This window comes from Pongo abelii, chromosome 9, assembly GCF_028885655.2.
Source record: "Pongo abelii isolate AG06213 chromosome 9, NHGRI_mPonAbe1-v2.0_pri, whole genome shotgun sequence".
In the NCBI taxonomy this organism is placed as follows: Eukaryota; Metazoa; Chordata; class Mammalia; order Primates; family Hominidae; genus Pongo; species Pongo abelii.
In genome coordinates, this window is record NC_071994.2 from 70743600 (window position 1) to 70762130 (window position 18531).

The 18531-nt window shown below is 54.1% G+C and overlaps 1 protein-coding gene across 1 annotated transcript in view; it reads left to right on the forward strand.

The window, feature by feature from the left end:
- Window positions 1-18531, forward strand: part of DCHS1 (dachsous cadherin-related 1) — a 34535-nt gene extending 16004 nt beyond the window's left edge. Inside the window, exons 3-21 of the mRNA XM_024255869.3 lie at window positions 5530-5718; window positions 5816-6047; window positions 6191-6427; window positions 6767-7792; window positions 8014-8207; window positions 8415-8511; window positions 8612-8769; window positions 8976-9840; window positions 9928-10167; window positions 10264-10389; window positions 11007-11216; window positions 12188-13066; window positions 13190-13303; window positions 13475-13686; window positions 13781-13935; window positions 14129-14259; window positions 14374-14657; window positions 14987-15125; window positions 15465-18531. Coding sequence (XP_024111637.2) covers window positions 5530-5718; window positions 5816-6047; window positions 6191-6427; window positions 6767-7792; window positions 8014-8207; window positions 8415-8511; window positions 8612-8769; window positions 8976-9840; window positions 9928-10167; window positions 10264-10389; window positions 11007-11216; window positions 12188-13066; window positions 13190-13303; window positions 13475-13686; window positions 13781-13935; window positions 14129-14259; window positions 14374-14657; window positions 14987-15125; window positions 15465-18076 — 8100 coding nt within the window. The 3' untranslated portion in view covers window positions 18077-18531. The remainder of the gene's footprint in view (window positions 1-5529; window positions 5719-5815; window positions 6048-6190; window positions 6428-6766; window positions 7793-8013; window positions 8208-8414; window positions 8512-8611; window positions 8770-8975; window positions 9841-9927; window positions 10168-10263; window positions 10390-11006; window positions 11217-12187; window positions 13067-13189; window positions 13304-13474; window positions 13687-13780; window positions 13936-14128; window positions 14260-14373; window positions 14658-14986; window positions 15126-15464) is intronic.

The following is an 18531-nucleotide window of genomic DNA, read 5'->3' on the forward strand; positions in this document are numbered from 1 at the left end:
GCACATAGCAAGATAGTGTTGGGGGAATCTGAGAGCCACAGGGGACCTCAGAGCAGGAACCAAGCCTTACAAGGTCATCTGTTGATGGTGACTTATGCTAGAGGGTTCTGCCCTATGTTGTAAGCTCCAAAATCTGTGCAGAGGATGAGGGTTAATGAGAAGATGAGAAGGCAGGGTGCAAGAGCTGAGGCAGATGGTCTTGGCAGGTGAGGAAATTAAGATTGGATCTAGTGGAGAAATGATTTGTGGTGTCAGGAAATGAAAGTCTCAAAGCTGTTCTGCAGGGCAGAGATGGAGATTCTATATACCTATGTGGCTTCTGTTCCCCAAAGAAGACACCAGAATTTATGGGGCCCTCCATTCCTTGTCAAGTGCTGGGTTGTGCTGGAAGAAATCCTCATCCCTGCCCTCAGAGCTGAGCCTTAATAGGCCATTTGGTCTCAGACATGAGAATGAGAGATAGCAAGAATTATCTCGATATCCAGAGCAGGAAGGCCTCTCAGGGGAAGAGGCAGGAACCCTGGACAGGCTGAGAAAGACACATACTGGCTGCAAGTCAGTCCTGGAGAAATGGAGGGAACATGAAACTGGAAACGCACTCTGAGGCCAGGTTGCAGAAGTCCTTGAACACAAGGCAGTAAGGGGTTAGGAGTACTTGGAAAACAAAGGAGCTCACTGAACTTCTTTTTTTTTTTTTTTTTTTTTTTGAGGCAGAGTCTCGCTCTGTTGCCCAGGCTGGAGTGCGGTGGCATGATCTGGGCTCACTGCAAGCTCCGCCTCCCGGGTTCACGCCATTCTCCTGCCTCAGCCTCCCGAGTAGCTGGGACTACAGGCACCTGCCACCACGCCCGGCTAATTTTTTGTATTTTTAATAGAGACGGGGTTTCACCGTGTTAGCCAGGATGGTCTCGATCTGACCTCGAGGAGCTCACTGAATTTCTTTGAGCTGGGAAGTGAATGATCAGGTTGGGTTTTATTAAGTTAGCTATCTGGCTTTAAGGGTGATTGGATCAGCAGGTGTGTGACAGATCGTTCCTTCATTCATATGTTCAAGATTTTATTTACCTACTGTAAGCCTGGCACTGTGCTAGGCCCAGAGAACAAAGAAAAGAGAGTCCTGTTCCCAGGGTGGTCACAGTCTAGATAGGGAGACACATCAGCAACTAGTGCTGCAGCAGGTGGCGTATAAATGCTGTGGAAGCCCAGAGGAGGGGCCTTGAAGAACTAATGAAACTTTGCCAAATGGATAATATGAAGTGTGCAGACGGAGACTCCAGCCTAAGGAAAGAGCTGCTGAACAAATACCAGAACATGTTCAGGAGACTGTATTGTTCAGGCTGGCGTCAGCTGTACTGATGAGAAAGAGTCGGGGGAGATGAGACAAGACAGTAGACAGGAGCCAGGTCACAAATTCAACTTTATCTTGAAAATCACAGGGAGCAAGTGAAGAACTCTAAGCAAATCTGATATGTCTTTAAGAAAGATTGCTTTGGCTGCACTGTGTAGAATGGCAGCAGGAGAGAGGACAGTGGGCAGGGAGTCCTCTTAGGAGGCTGGTGCTTGGTGTCCTTATGTCTCCAAACTCCACCAGACTCCTGAACATCTCCTCAGGGCATAGACTTCCAGGCTAGCTCTGGGCCTGGCTGACCTCTTGTCCTCTGGCCAGACTCTGCATATTTGCTCGCCTGCTGCTGTGCAGCTCCACCACCCACTCTTCCATGTGTTTACTCTCCTTCTTGGCCAGGACCAATGGGCTATGGCTTCCAGACTTCTCTCCTCACTAGTGCCTGAAGCAAGAGGGCAACTCTCCAGGTGGTTTCCTAGAGTTTTTACTATTAGTAACCATAGGGAATCGGGGTAAAAATGACCATTTGGGGTTTACAACTGTCACAAGAAGTCTTAATGTTTAATTTATTCAATATAAATGTATTGAATGTCTACCATGTGCTAGTCACTGTATTAGAGACACGGAATACAGTCATGAATGCGTCACTCCCCTCATCTTAAGGAGTTTATAGAGAGGAGATTCATGTGCAAAGAAATAGTTTCATTCCAATAAGAACATTTCCATTTGGGGATATATATGAGGTACAGATAGGCAGTATGAGTGCTTTCCCGAAGGAAGGGATCCCTGAGTTGAGACTTAAAAAATGAGCAATTTATGAGAGTATCAGATGGGGGAAGGCTTCCAAGCAGAGGTGAGGTGCACAGAGGTGTGGGAGGGCCCAGCTTGTTCAAGGGCCTACTAGGGGCTCAGGATCTCTGGAGTTAAGACTGGAGATGGGACAGTGGGAGATGAGACTGCAGGGAGGCTCAGCCAAGTCAGAGGGTTTGAGCTTTTTTCTATAGGGAATATTGAAGATTTTGAGTAGGGGAGCAATATTATCAGATTTGTTTATGCAAATGGTAGTCAATGTAGAGCAGTGGTTCATAACCAGGGGTGACTTTGCCCCCCAGAAGGGATATTAGCAATATCTAGAGAAATTTCTGATTGTCACAACTGGTGGGACACTATTGACATCTAGTGGGTAGAGGCTGAGAATGCTGCTAACCATCCTGCAATGCACTTGACAGCTCCCATAATAAAGCATTATCTGGTCCAAAATGTCAGTAGTGCCAATGTTGAGAAACCCTGGTGTAGAGTACAGATCAGAGGGTCAGACCTCTATAAGAAGGTAATCAAAATAATGCAGGGGAGCGATAACTCAGGACAGCTTAGGCCTAAGTCAGAACGGTGATAATGGTGATGGAAAGGAACAGACAAATAGAATTAATGAGGACTTACTTAATCCCTGGTTGATTGGTATACCAGGGGAGAAAAGGGAAGAACTGATTTCTGGCTTTAGCAACTGTGTGGGTGGAAGAGTCATTAGAGCAGGTTTAGAATGATCATGAGTTTAGTTTTGGGCTGGTCAGATTTAGGGTGCCTGTGGGACATCCAAGTGGAGGTGCTGAGCAGCCATCTGGATGTAAAAGTTGGGAAATCTCAGAGGAGTGGTCTAGAGTGAAAGTATAGACGATGGCTGAAGTAAAAGACAAGGCCCTGAGAGAATGTGTGGCGTGAGAAGAGGCCAAGGAGAGATTCCAGGGAACAGTGTGTAAGAACAGGCAGATAAGGGGAGATGGAGGAAGACTGGCAGTGGGTGGTGGGGGAAGCAGTGGGTGGAGAAGCAGGAAAAGTAGCATCAAGAAGTCATAGCAGGAGAGATGGGCATGGTGATGCATCCCTATAATCCAACCTACTCGGGAGGCTGAGGCAGGAGGATTACTTGAGCCCGGGAGTTCCAGACCAGCCTGGACAACATAGTGAGAGCCTGTCTTAAAAAATAAATAAAGGCCAGGCACAGTGGTTCACGCCTGTAATCTCAGCACTTTGGGAGGCCAAGGTGGAAGGACTGGTTGAGGCCAGGAGTTTGAGACCAGCCTGGGCAACATAGTGAAACACTGTCTATGCAAAAAATAAAAAAACTAGCCAGGCATGATGGTGCACGCCTGTAGTCCTAGTTGTTCAGGAGGCTAAGGCAGGAGGATTGCTTGAGCCCAGGAGTCCGAAGTTGCAGTGAGCTAGGATCACACCACTGCACCCCAGACTGGGCAACAGAGAGCCTGTCTCAAAAATAAATTAAATAAATAAATAATTTATGTTTTAAAAAGTCAAAGCAGGAGGTACACCTGGGAAAGAGGTTGGGATAGGCATATGGAGTAAGTTTCGAGGCTAGTAGGAAGTTTAGAGAGTTCACAGATAAGTGTCTTTCTTTTCTCCTTGAAATAGTGCAAGGGATGGGATGAGGGCAAGAGAGAAGAGGGATGAAGTTTATTATGGCTTTGGGGCAGAATGGGAGAGGGAGCTGACCAAGGTCGAACTGAGACGCTGAGCTGAGAATCTGCTGAAAATGGAGACTGTATTTGCAGTGAAACCTCTGAGCAGGGGTTGTACAGGCCAGGAAATTCACTTCTGCCTTGCTCATTTCCAGTCAGTGGCCCCTGTGCCTTTTGGGGTCACTTCCTGACAACTTCCCCCGACCACTGTTTATTGCTTTCTTCCTGCAGCGAGTCAGAGGGCAAAGGTCGTTAACAGCTTCTGGAGATGGTGCCGCAGCTGTGCTGCTGCCTGCCAGTATTGATGCAGGGGAAGTCTGTCTCCTGGGATATCCGGGCCCACAGCCACAGTAGAGAGTTGGAGCAGAAGCTGTTTCCAGGGTTCAGCCATGGCAGGGTCTTGGTGTCTCTCAGGAGGGTAAACAATGGCACAGATCATTTCTGTCAAGGGTCTGGGCCACAATCAGAAGTCCTTGGCCAGCTTTCTCTCTAAGCACATTTTCTGGCTGAGAAAGGGGAACTCTCCAGCTTCCTCTTGCAGCATATCATGACCCTGAGGTCCTTATATCCACAAAGAGCACTTTGTCACAGGCTACAGTTGTCAGCACCAGCTAACCCACTATTGAGGGCCTAATGTGTACCCAATGTATAAAACTTAGTGTGAAAGAAGGTTTTGTTACAAAGCAGGATGATCAGACTGTCGATTTACTCGGTGAAAAAATACACATAAAGCACCTACTATGTACCTTGCACTGTACTAGGCTAACGATGCATGAGCCACACACCCATAAATCTATAGAACAGACCCTATAGTGATCAGATCCCAGGATTAATCAGATCCCACTCTGTAATAATCAAACTCAATAAAGATCAAACCTATAACATCAGTCTCAATAATTCCACTGTCGGTGAGTTCTTGGCTTGGGGTGATTATGAGACTTGGTGAGGGTACTAATTTCCTGGACCCACCTGGAATTTGAGGTCACAGCCCTTTCTTCTTTTTAAGTACAGTTGGTCCTCATTATTTGTGAATTCACTTAATCTCGAAAATTTATTTGTAACTCCAAAATCAACACTAGCATTCCTGGACATGGGCAGAGAGATGAAAAATTTGAGTTACCTAATGTTCACATTCCCAGCACAGGCTGAACAAGACGATGTTCTGCCTTCTCGTTTTGGCTCTCATGCTTGTAAACAAATGTCCCTTTCAGGTCTATTTAGTGCAACATTTTTTTAGTGCAAAAAGCTGGTGATTTCACTGTTCAAATGGTCCCCAAGTGTAGTGCTAAAGTGTGGTCTAATGTTCCTCAGTACAAGAAGGCTGTGATGTCATGCTGATGTGTCGTATGGAGAAAATACATATGTTAGATAAGCTTTATTCAGGCATGAGTTACAGTGCTGTTGGCTGTGAGTTCAATGTTAATGAATGAACAATGTATATTAAACATAAGATGTCTTTAAACAGAAACACACATCAAACAAGGTTATGTATTGACCAGCTGACAAAAAAATGTTATGGCTAGAGGCTCTTAGGAACCTAACTAAATGGTGAGGTATGGGCTGAGGTTGGGTTTGGGCCCATGTCCTACTAGTCCTCTCTGTGTGTCCGCCATCCAGAGACTGAGCACCAGTTGTTCATTCTAATCGCCACCTACCTCTGGCTTTTCTGGCAAAGAAGAGGGGACACCACTCACCCCAGCCTCTCCCTAGGTGACAGCCACAGACGCGGATAGTGGCCCATTTGGCCTCCTCTCCTATTCCTTGGGTGCTGGACTTGGGTCCTCCGGATCTCCCCCATTCCGCATTGATGCCCACAGCGGTGATGTGTGCACAACCCGGACCCTGGACCGTGACCAGGGGCCCTCAAGCTTTGACTTCACGGTGACAGCTGTGGATGGGGTAAGTCATTAGACCAGGGGCAGGTTGGGATGTTGGGGTAGGGCACTCACCAGGGCCAGACGAGGCCCACCTGACCTATGGCTGCATGTCCCACCAGGGAGGCCTCAAGTCCATGGTATATGTGAAGGTGTTTCTGTCAGACGAGAATGACAACCCTCCTCAGTTTTATCCACGGGAGTATGCTGCCAGTATAAGTGCCCAGAGTCCACCAGGCACAGCTGTGGTGAGGTTGCGTGCCCACGACCCTGACCAGGGATCCCATGGGCGACTCTCCTACCATATCCTGGCTGGCAATAGCCCCCCACTTTTTGCCTTGGATGAGCAATCAGGTGAGGATCCTCCCATTCCCTGGGCCTTCCCCCAGGTCCCCCTCCCCACCTGCCTAAATGATGTCCTACCCACCTCTTCCATAACCTTTCTAGCCCTATTATGTTTCCATATATGTGATCACTGCTTCTATTTTTCCTCTCAGGACTGTTGACAGTAGCCTGGCCCTTGGCCAGACGGGCCAACTCTGTGGTGCAGCTGGAAATCGGGGCTCAGGATGGAGGTGGTCTACAGGCAGAACCCAGTGCCCGAGTGAACGTCAGCATTGTGCCTGGAACCCCCACACCACCCATATTTGAGCAACTACAGTATGTTTTTTCTGTGCCAGAGGATGTGGCACCAGGCACCAGTGTGGGCATAGTCCAGGCACACAACCCACCAGGTATCATTTAGCTTTATACCCACTTGGTGCCAGACCCAAATACCCCAGTATAACCCTCCAGCACCATCTGAAGGTACCTTAGAGTATCACAAGGCAGATAGCCCCAGTATAAAACACTCCTGTACCAATGCCCAACACCTCCTTAGGCACAGTGCAGGCACACTGCTTCATGAGGCATAGGAATGTCACCTCAGTGCATGCCAACCAACTTCTTTGCCAACCCCTGCCCCTCCTCCTAATATTTTGAAAGGCATGGGTGTGGGCACTGCTCAATAAGTGGGTCCTGACTCAGTAAGTGCCCCTCCATCTCTTTCCTGATCCCTTTTTCGTCCTCCCTAGGTCGCTTGGCACCTGTGACCCTTTCCCTATCAGGTGGGGATCCCCGAGGACTCTTCTCCCTAGATGCGGTATCAGGACTGTTGCAAACACTTCGCCCTCTGGACCGGGAGCTACTGGGACCAGTGTTGGAGCTGGAGGTGCGAGCAGGCAGTGGATTGCCCCCAGCTTTCACTGTAGCTCGGGTGCGTGTGCTGCTGGATGATGTGAATGACAACTCCCCTGCCTTTCCTACACCTGAAGACACGGTATTGCTACCACCAAACACTGCCCCAGGGACTCCCATCTATACACTGCGGGCTCTTGACCCTGACTCAGGTGTTAACAGTCGAGTCACCTTTACCCTGCTTGCTGGGGGTGGTGGAGCCTTCACCGTGGACCCCACCACAGGCCATGTACGGCTTATGAGGCCTCTGGGGCCCTCAGGAGGGCCAGCCCATGAGCTGGAGCTGGAGGCCCGGGATGGGGGCTCCCCGCCACGCACCAGCCACTTTCGACTACGGGTGGTGGTACAGGATGTGGGAACCCGTGGGCTGGCTCCCCGATTCAACAGCCCTACCTACCGCGTGGACCTGCCCTCAGGCACCACCGCTGGAACTCAGGTCCTGCAAGTGCAGGCCCAAGCACCAGATGGGGGCCCTATCACCTATCACCTTGCAGCAGAGGGAGCAAGTAGCCCCTTTGGCTTGGAGCCACAGAGTGGGTGGCTATGGGTGCGGGCAGCGCTGGACCGTGAGGCCCAGGAGTTGTACATACTGAAGGTAATGGCAGTGTCTGGGTCCAAAGCTGAGTTGGGGCAGCAGACAGGCACAGCCACCGTGAGGGTCAGCATCCTCAACCAGAATGAACACAGTCCCCGCTTGTCTGAGGATCCCACCTTCCTGGCTGTGGCTGAGAACCAGCCCCCAGGGACCAGCGTGGGCCGAGTCTTTGCCACTGACCGAGACTCAGGACCCAATGGACGTCTGACCTACAGCCTGCAACAGCTGTCTGAAGACAGCAAGGCCTTCCGCATCCACCCCCAGACTGGTGAGCACAGAGACCCAAATCCTGAGACCCCATAGCCTTATCCCCAGCCTGGTGAACATCCAGACAGGATCCCCAACCCCCAGCTCCCATCTCACCCCTGAGAATGAGGATTTAGCCCTGGCATTCCCTCCCCCACTCCCCAAACCCCAGCTTCTTAGGTGCAGGCCTCAGGCTCTGCATCCCTAAACATCTTGTACATGATCTCCTTCTTGCACTCCCAGGAGAAGTGACCACACTCCAAACCCTGGACCGTGAGCAGCAGAGCAGCTATCAGCTCCTGGTGCAGGTGCAGGATGGAGGGAGCCCACCCCGCAGCACCACAGGCACTGTGCATGTTGCAGTGCTTGACCTCAACGACAACAGCCCCACCTTCCTGCAGGCTTCAGGAGCTGCTGGTGGTGGCCTCCCTATACAGGTATGTGAAGTGGCAGGACTTTGTCCTGAGAAGTGTGAGAGGGAGTGGGGATCTCCCCATAGAGCTGTAGGTGTAGGTAAGAGACTGCCTCCTGGATTGGGTGTGAGAGCCGAAAAGAGGTTCTGCCTGCCCACAGGTGAGGGAAGCTTTATCCTGAGTTGTCTGAAGAACAGGAAAGAGACAACTAGGTGAGTTGTGTTCCCACAGGTACTAGACCGCGTGCCTCCAGGAACACTGGTGACGACTCTGCAGGCGAAGGATCCAGATGAGGGGGAGAATGGGACCATCTTGTACACACTAACTGGTATGGGAGTGGAGAGAAGAGAATTGGTGGGTGATGACATGCCCTCATGGCCTGCCCAGCTCTGGGCCCCAAGCCCTCATCTTCCTCTGCCTGTCCCCAGGTCCTGGCTCAGAGCTTTTCTCTCTGCACCCTCACTTAGGGGAGCTGCTCACTGCAGCTCCCCTGATCCGAGCAGAGCGGCCTCACTATGTGCTGACACTGAGTGCTCATGACCAAGGCAGCCCTCCTCGAAGTGCCAGCCTCCAGCTGCTGGTGCAGGTATGGCTGCCCTTCCCACAGTCTGCCCACCTCCCCTTGGCTACCACTGTAGGTCCCCTTCAGTAGCTCCAGCTTCACGGGAGTCCTTTGGCTCCACTAGCAGTCAGGCTACTCTGACCAGTCTTTCCTACCACCTGGGAAGCCAGCCCAGATCCCCTTTTACACGGGCCCTCACAATTCTGTTCTCCCTCCCTGGTCCACAACAGGTGCTTCCCTCAACTCGCTTGGCCGAGCCGCCCCCAGATCTCGCAGAGCGGGACCCAGCGGCACCAGTGCCTGTCGTGCTGACGGTGACAGCAGCTGAGGGACTGCGGCCCGGCTCTCTGTTGGGCTCGGTGGCAGCGCCAGAGCCCGCGGGTGTGGGTGCACTCACTTACACACTGGTGGGCGGTGCCGATCCCGAGGGCATCTTCGCGCTGGATGCGGCCTCAGGGCGCTTGTACCTGGCGCGGCCCCTGGACTTCGAAGCGGGCCCGCCGTGGCGCGCGCTCACGGTACGCGCTGAGGGGCCGGGAGGCGCGGGCGCGAGGCTGCTGCGAGTGCAGGTGCGAGTGCAGGACGAGAATGAGCATGCGCCCGCCTTCGCGCGCGACCCGCTGGCGCTGGCGCTGCCAGAGAATCCGGAGCCCGGCGCAGCGCTGTACACTTTCCGCGCGTCGGACGCCGACGGCCCCGGCCCCAATAGCGACGTGCGCTACCGCCTGCTCCGCCAGGAGCCGCCCGTGCCGGCGCTTCGCCTGGACGCGCGCACCGGGGCGCTGAGCGCTCCGCGCGGCCTGGACCGAGAGACCACTCCCGCGCTGCTGCTGCTGGTGGAAGCCACCGACCGGCCCGCCAACGCCAGCCGCCGTCGTGCAGCGCGCGTTTCTGCGCGCGTCTTCGTCACGGATGAGAATGACAACGCGCCTGTCTTCGCCTCGCCCTCACGCGTGCGCCTCCCAGAGGACCAGCCGCCTGGGCCCGCGGCGCTGCACGTGGTAGCCCGGGACCCGGACCTGGGCGAGGCTGCACGCGTGTCCTATTGGCTGGCATCTGGCGGGGATGGCCACTTCCGGCTGCACTCAAGCACTGGTGAGAGTTAGGTCTGGGGGTGAGGGCGAGGAAGGTGCTGATGTGGAGTGTGGGGGTCCCCACCAACCTGGCTTACCGTTCACCCAGGAGCGCTGTCCGTGGTGCGGCCGTTGGACCGCGAACAACGAGCTGAGCACGTACTGACAGTGGTGGCCTCAGACCACGGCTCCCCGCCGCGCTCGGCCACCCAGGTCCTGACCGTCAGTGTCGCTGACGTCAACGACGAGGCGCCTACTTTCCAGCAGCAGGAGTACAACGTCCTCTTGCGTGAGAACAGCCCTCCTGGCACATCTCTGCTTACCCTTCGAGCAACCGACCCGGACGTGGGTAAGACCTGGGGGGGGGTGAATTATGAGTGGGATGAACTGGGGCAAGAAAGAGCATTTTAACCCTCTGATCGCCCTCCATGCTGCCCCTCCTCAGGGGCCAACGGGCAAGTGACTTATGGAGGCGTCTCTAGCGAAAGCTTTTCTCTGGATCCTGACACTGGTGTTCTCACGACTCTTCGGGCCCTGGATCGAGAGGAGCAGGAGGAGATCAACCTGACAGGTACATGTTGACAGGACCCCAAGTGCCTGAGTGAGGTGTTGTAAACACTAGTGTTACCTGGATAGAATACCCAAAGTACTACCTTCTAGAAGTTTTTGCCTATTACCACAAAGCCCCTGTTATGTTTTTGGACCCTTTTGGGGAGTCGAGAGTTTGGCAGGGTGCAAAGTCAACTGACTTCTAGACTGTCACAACTGTGACCATACAAATTCTAAAATGCATAATGTCACAGCTATGCCCTCCAGGCCTCCCTCAGATACTGCAGCCATTTAACAGAGGAGCATTTTGATACTGAATATTGGAGAGGTCAAGTGACTTGTTCAAGCTCATGCAGCTTGGAAGTGGCAGGTCTGGGACTTGAACCCAGATCTTTTCATACCTCATTTAGTGCCTTTCCTGTTACACCACCACTAGTCCAAGATATATCTTGCATGCACCAAGCATGGGAGATAGGACACATGTATGTTTATGCATGACACATGTGTGCCTGAGAGGTATGGAGAGATGGACATTTTCTGGTTTGTGTGCACCTAGTGAACATATATGAACACTGTGTGGTGTGGATTTCTCCATGTGTTGAGGGCAAACTAGACCTCATTGATTTTGCTTCCCCACAGTGTATGCCCAGGACAGGGGCTCACCTCCTCAGTTAACGCATGTCACTGTTCGAGTGGCTGTGGAGGATGAGAATGACCATGCACCAACCTTTGGGAGTGCCCATCTCTCTCTGGAGGTGCCTGAGGGCCAGGACCCCCAGACCCTTACCATGCTTCGGGCCTCTGATCCAGATGTGGGAGCCAATGGGCAGTTGCAGTACCGCATCCTAGGTGAGAACCTTCCCACTCCCACTAACTCAGCACCCACTTGCCTGGTTCCTGCTCCTTCTTGGCTGCTGTCAGCCTCAGTGCATGTGTCTGGGTCTCCTTTTCCCTCTTGATGTCGTCCACCTTTTCTTTCATGCTTATACCCAGTGTATCTGGGTATCTCATTCCATGCTCTTTATCTCCCTGTGTGTCTCTGTTTCTATCTTCCTATTTCTTTTCTTTCTCATTTGTCTCTCCCTGTAGAACAGTCGTTCTCAAATTTTTGGTCTCAGAAACCCTTAACACTCTTAATTTTTGAGAACCCTAAGGAGTTTTTATGTGGATTATATCAGTATTTACTGTATTAGATAATAAAACTGAGATGATGTTAAAATATGATTGTGAAACAAGCCAATGAAGTATACAGCTTGCCAGTATTTCTGTGTAAGCACAAGGAAATACTAAGATTTCAAGTAACAATTTGTTGGACAGTAATTAATTTCAGAGATTAAAGCGGGTATAACTGAAGATAGCCAGAACAAACTGAATCTCTGAAGACACACACATTCATGCTCTAAACTTTCTGTCTAGAATATTCTAGAACACACAGGAATACATAAGCACACATTCCATTAACCAAGACATTATAACATCACATTATATCATAGAGCATCTGCAAATTCTACTGTATATCTGTGAGATAATGAGAATAAAAAGGCCATATAATGGCTTAGTAGTGCTATGAAATAATTTTGATCTTATGCACATGAAAAGGACTTGGGGGACTCCCGGGGTTCCCAGACCACACACAGATGATACCAGCTGCTTTATAGTATCTTCTGTTACTTTCCGTTTCTGTTTTTCTCTGTTTTTCTCCCTTTCTCTCATAGGTTCACTTGCTTTTGTGCACATGCTCACTCTCTCTCCTGTTGTCTGTAAATCACCCCCATCCCCATGACACATGTATATTTATATGTGCATGCCCTTCTCTGCAGATGGGGACCCATCAGGAGCCTTTGTCCTAGACCTTGCTTCTGGAGAGTTTGGCACCATGCGGCCACTAGACAGAGAAGTGGAGCCAGCTTTCCAGCTGAGGATAGAGGCCCGGGATGGAGGCCAGCCAGCTCTCAGTGCCACGCTGCTTTTGACAGTGACAGTGCTGGATGCCAATGACCATGCTCCAGCCTTCCCTGTGCCTGCCTACTTGGTGGAAGTGCCGGAGGATGTGCCTGCAGGGACTCTGCTGCTGCAGCTACAGGCTCATGACCCCGATGCTGGAGCCAATGGCTGTGTGACCTACTACCTGGGTGCGGGTACAGCAGGAGCCTTCCTGCTGGAGCCCAGCTCTGGAGAACTGCGCACAGCTGCAGCCTTGGACAGAGAACAGTGTCCCAGCTACACCTTTTCTGTGAGTGCAGTGGATGGTGCAGCTGCTGGGCCCCTAAGCACCACAGTGTCTGTCACCATCACAGTGCGCGATGTCAATGACCATGCACCCACCTTCCCCACCAGTCCTCTGCGCCTACGCCTGCCCCGCCCAGGCCCCAGCTTCAGTACCCCAACCCTGGCTCTGGCCACACTGAGAGCTGAAGATCGCGATGCTGGTGCCAATGCTTCCATTCTGTACCGGCTGGCAGGCACACCACCTCCTGGCACTACTGTGGACTCTTACACTGGTGAAATCCGTGTGGCCCGCTCTCCTGTAGCTCTAGGCCCCCGGGATCGTGTCCTCTTCATTGTGGCCACTGATCTTGGCCGTCCAGCTCGCTCTGCCACTGGTGTGATCATTGTTGGACTGCAGGGGGAAGCTGAGCGTGGACCCCGCTTTCCCCGGGCTAGCAGTGAGGCTACGATTCGTGAGAACGCAGCCCCAGGTGGGTCCCCAGCCATTTCTTCCAGATTCAAACTCCCAAATGGGCTGGGGTTGTGCTTTGAAAATGTCCCCCAAACTCTACCAGTCTCGCGCTCACAGTCCAACAATACCGTTCTTTCTGCAGGGACTCCTATTGTCTCCCCCAGGGCCATCCATGCAGGAGGCACAAATGGACTCATCACCTACAGCATTCTCAGTGGGAATGAGAAAGGGACATTCTCCATCCAGCCTAGTACAGGTAAGGAATAGGAGCAGGGGCTCTGTGCAGGACAGGCTACTGGGGAAGCAGGTTCTTTGCATCAGAGGAGCCTTTGATGGGTGAAGGGCTGTCCTTGAGTAAGGGGTCTCAGAGAAGGAGGCTCCAGGGCAAGCAAAGGGGGCTGTCACTGATGCATTCTGCCTCCCCCAGGTGCCATCACAGTTCGCTCAGCAGAGGGGCTGGACTTCGAGGTGAGTCCACGGCTGCGACTGGTGCTGCAGGCAGAGAGTGGAGGAGCCTTTGCCTTCACTGTGCTGACCCTGACCCTGCAAGATGCCAACGACAACGCTCCCCGTTTCCTGCGGCCCCATTATGTGGCCTTCCTTCCTGAGTCCCGGCCCTTGGAGGGGCCCCTGCTGCAGGTATGGGGTGTGATGGAAAGATTGGGCGGGGGAGCAGGGCTAGTCAGACTTGTCTGTGGCCAGACCAGTCACAGCAGCCGCCTACCCTCACCAGGTGGAGGCGGATGACCTGGATCAAGGCTCTGGAGGACAGATTTCCTACAGTCTGGCTGCATCCCAGCCGGCACGTGGATTGTTCCACGTAGACCCAACCACAGGCACTATCACTACCACAGCCATCCTGGACCGTGAGATCTGGGCTGAAACACGGTGAGGCCTGGCCCTGTGGACCCAAGACCCCATCTTGGGCCTGTCCAGTTTCAAGCCCTGCCTTGAACTCATCTTGGTCCCTTGGCCACATCCTGAATTCCCCAGTCCTAAGCTCTGTCCTGAGTCCTCCTGGCCCTGCCCAGAGTTCCCCCTTATTGCCATGTCCCACCCGATGATTGTGCTTTGTGTCCAGATTGGTACTGATGGCCACAGACAGAGGGAGCCCAGCCCTGGTGGGCTCAGCTACCTTGACGGTGATGGTCATCGACACCAACGACAATCGCCCCACCATCCCCCAACCCTGGGAGCTCCGAGTGTCAGAAGGTGAGGCTGGGTAAAGTGGGTGGCATAAAGGGTGGCAGAGAGACATTTTTCTCCACCCTGCAGCTCAAGGTGGGGCTGTGTCCATGCCAAACACTCTTGTCTCATGTATTTCAGATGCGTTATTGGGCTCAGAGATTGCACAGGTAACAGGGAATGATGTGGACTCAGGACCCGTGCTGTGGTACGTGCTAAGCCCATCTGGGCCCCAGGATCCCTTCAGTGTTGGCCGCTATGGAGGCCGTGTCTCCCTCACGGGGCCCCTGGACTTTGAGCAGTGTGACCGCTACCAGCTGCAGCTGCTGGCACATGATGGGCCTCATGAGGGCCATGCCAACCTCACAGTGCTTGTGGAGGATGTCAATGACAATGCACCTGCCTTCTCACAGAGCCTCTACCAGGTATTGACACCCCTGGATCCACCTACACCTGGGCCTGGGTTGTTCCTGTTGGAGGGAAGTATCAGAGCTAGCAGCTGCTGAGGTGGGCTGGACATTGGAGCTGATCTGGGAATGGGAATGTCCCAAGTCCTGTGAACTACATCCTGGTTTTGCATCCTGTACCCAGAAAGGGGAGAAGGTGGGCATTGCCCATTCGAATACTTAGGAGTAGGGGCTCCAAGTTGGAATGGATGCCAAGCAGGGCTCAAGGAACCAAGCTCCAGAACAGGCTGCATGGACAGCAGGGCAAATGGGAAGCCTGGCCATAAGCACTTCTCCTCACACTTCAGGTAATGCTGCTTGAGCACACACCCCCAGGCAGTGCCATTCTCTCCGTCTCTGCCACTGATCGGGACTCAGGTGCCAACGGTCACATCTCCTACCACCTGGCTTCCCCTGCCGATGGCTTCAGTGTTGACCCCAACAATGGTGCGTCTTTCCCAGGATCTGCCCCTTGCCTTTGACTGTGTTGGGCTGTAATCTGACCTCATTCCTTGAATTTGTTACTCAAACTCTTTAACTCCTGGATCTCTGGCCCAGGGAGGACCTTTCCTCCCCTCTGTCTTCATTATAAGCCCCTTGTTGACTGCATGTCTAGAAGCTGTTCCCTAAGCTGTGAATCCTTGAGGCCATTCCCTTGTCTCCCAGCAGATAGGCCATTCCCTGAGTCTGACTTCCAAAACCATTTCCTAGATCCTGAAGGGTCACTCTTCTGTTCACTCACAGCCTTTACTGAATATATTTCTTTCTCTTCTGTTCTCATCTCAGGGACCCTGTTCACAATAGTGGGAACAATGGCCTTGAGCCATGACGGGTCAGGAGCAGTGGATGTGGTGCTGGAAGCACGAGACCACGGGGCTCCAGGCCGGGCAGCACGAGCCACAGTGCACGTGCAGCTGCAGGACCAGAACGACCACGCCCCAAGCTTCACATTGCCACACTACCGTGTGGCTGTGACTGAAGACCTGCCCCCTGGCTCCACTCTGCTCACCCTGGAGGCTACAGATGCTGATAGAAGCCGCACCCATGCCGCTGTGGACTACAGCATCATCAGTGGCAACTGGGGCCGAGTCTTCCAGCTGGAACCCAGGCTGGCTGAGGCTGGGGAGAGTGCTGGACCAGGCCCCCGGGCACTGGGCTGCCTGGTGTTGCTTGAACCTCTAGACTTTGAAAGCCTGACACAGTACAATCTAACAGTGGCTGCAGCTGACCGTGGGCAGCCACCCCAAAGCTCAGTCGTGCCAGTCACTGTCACTGTACTAGATGTCAATGACAACCCACCTGTCTTTACCCGAGCATCCTACCATGTGGCAGTACCTGAGGACACACCTGTTGGAGCTGAGCTGCTGCATGTAGAGGCCTCTGACGCTGACCCTGGCCCTCATGGCCTCGTGCGTTTCACTGTCAGCTCAGGCGACCCATCAGGGCTCTTTGAGCTGGATGAGAGCTCAGGCACCTTGCGACTGGCCCATGCCCTGGACTGTGAGACCCAGGCTCGACATCAGCTTGTAGTACAGGCTGCTGACCCTGCCGGTGCACACTTTGCTTTGGCACCAGTGACAATTGAGGTCCAGGATGTGAATGATCATGGCCCAGCCTTCCCACTGAACTTACTCAGCACCAGCCTGGCCGAGAATCAGCCTCCAGGCACTCTTGTGACCACTCTGCATGCAATCGACGGGGATGCTGGGGCTTTTGGAAGGCTCCATTACAGCCTGTTGGAGGCTGGGCCAGGGCCTGAGGGCCGTGAGGCATTTGCACTGAACAGCTCAACAGGGGAGTTGCGTGCACGAGTGCCCTTTGACTATGAGCACACAGAAAGCTTCCGGCTGCTGGTGGGTGCTGCCGATGCTGGGAATCTCTCAGCCTCTGTCACTGTGTCAGTGCTGGTGACTGGAGAGGATGAGTATGACCCTGTATTTCTGGCACCAGCTTTCCACTTCCAAGTGCCAGAAGGTGCCCGGCGTGGCCACAGCTTGGGTCATGTGCAGGCCACAGATGAGGATGGGGGTGCCGATGGCCTGGTTCTGTATTCCCTTGCCACCTCTTCCCCCTATTTTGGTATTAACCAGACTACAGGAGCCCTGTACCTGCGGGTGGACAGTCGGGCACCAGGCAGTGGAACAGCCACCTCTGGGGGTGGGGGCCGGACCCGGCGGGAAGCACCACGGGAGCTGAGGCTGGAGGTGATAGCACGGGGGCCTCTGCCTGGTTCCCGGAGTGCCACAGTGCCTGTGACCGTGGATATCACCCACACTGCACTGGGCCTGGCACCTGACCTCAACCTGCTATTAGTAGGGGCCGTGGCAGCCTCCTTGGGAGTTGTGGTGGTGCTTGCACTGGCAGCCCTGGTCCTAGGACTTGTTCGGGCCCGTAGCCGCAAGGCTGAGGCAGCCCCTGGCCCAATGTCACAGGCGGCACCCCTAGCCAGTGGCTCACTGCAGAAACTGGGCCGGGAGCCACCTAGTCCACCACCCTCCGAGCACCTCTATCACCAGACTCTTCCCAGCTATGGTGGGCCAGGAGCTGGAGGACCCTACCCCCGTGGTGGCTCCTTGGACCCTTCACACTCAAGTGGCCGAGGATCAGCAGAGGCTGCAGAGGATGATGAGATCCGCATGATCAATGAGTTCCCCCGTGTGGCCAGTGTGGCCTCCTCTCTGGCTGCCCGTGGCCCTGACTCAGGCATCCAGCAGGATGCAGATGGACTGAGTGACACATCCTGCGAGCCACCTGCCCCTGACACCTGGTATAAGGGCCGAAAGGCAGGGCTGCTGCTGCCAGGTGCAGGGGCCACTCTCTACCGAGAGGAGGGGCCCCCAGCCACTGCCACAGCCTTCCTGGGGGGCTGTGGCCTGAGCCCTGCACCCACTGGGGACTATGGCTTCCCAGCAGATGGCAAGCCATGTGTGGCAGGTGCGCTGACAGCCATTGTGGCCGGCGAGGAGGAGCTCCGTGGCAGCTATAACTGGGACTATCTGCTGAGCTGGTGCCCTCAGTTCCAGCCACTGGCCAGTGTCTTCACAGAGATCGCTCGGCTCAAGGATGAAGCTCGGCCATGTCCCCCAGCTCCCCGTATCGACCCACCACCCCTCATCACTGCCGTGGCCCACCCAGGAGCCAAGTCTGTGCCCCCCAAGCCAGCAAACACAGCTGCAGCCCGGGCCATCTTCCCACCAGCTTCTCACCGCTCCCCCATCAGCCATGAAGGCTCCCTGTCCTCAGCTGCCATGTCCCCCAGCTTCTCACCCTCTCTGTCTCCTCTGGCTGCTCGCTCACCCGTTGTCTCACCATTTGGGGTGGCCCAGGGTCCCTCAGCCTCGGCACTCAGTGCAGAGTCTGGCCTGGAGCCACCTGATGACACGGAGCTGCACATCTAGCTGTGGCCCAGGCTGGGCCCCGACCTGGGATGCGCACAGTGTCCCCAATGCAGGCCCCACTCTGAGCCTGCCCTGGGCAGCCTCGGACTATGACTGGCTACGGGGAGGCCACCACCAGGCCCCAGCTCTCCACCCTGAACTCCCCAGCCCCCTCAGAATACTAGGACCACAGAAGCCCTGTTGGTCACTGACCTGTGACCAGGTCCAATGTGGGGAGAAATATGAAGGAGGTAGTAGCCCTGGGTTCTCCTCAGTGAGGGATCCCTGCCCTGCACCAGCACCCTGAGATGGAGCTGAGACTTTATTTATTGGGGGTAGCGGGATGGAGGAGGTCCCTCCAACATGTTTGGACCCAGCTCCTTTGGGTTCCACTGACACCCCTGCCCCTGCCCCTGCCCCTGCCCAGAACCAAGTGCCAATTCTCACTCTGGAGCCTTAATAAACTGCAATTTGTA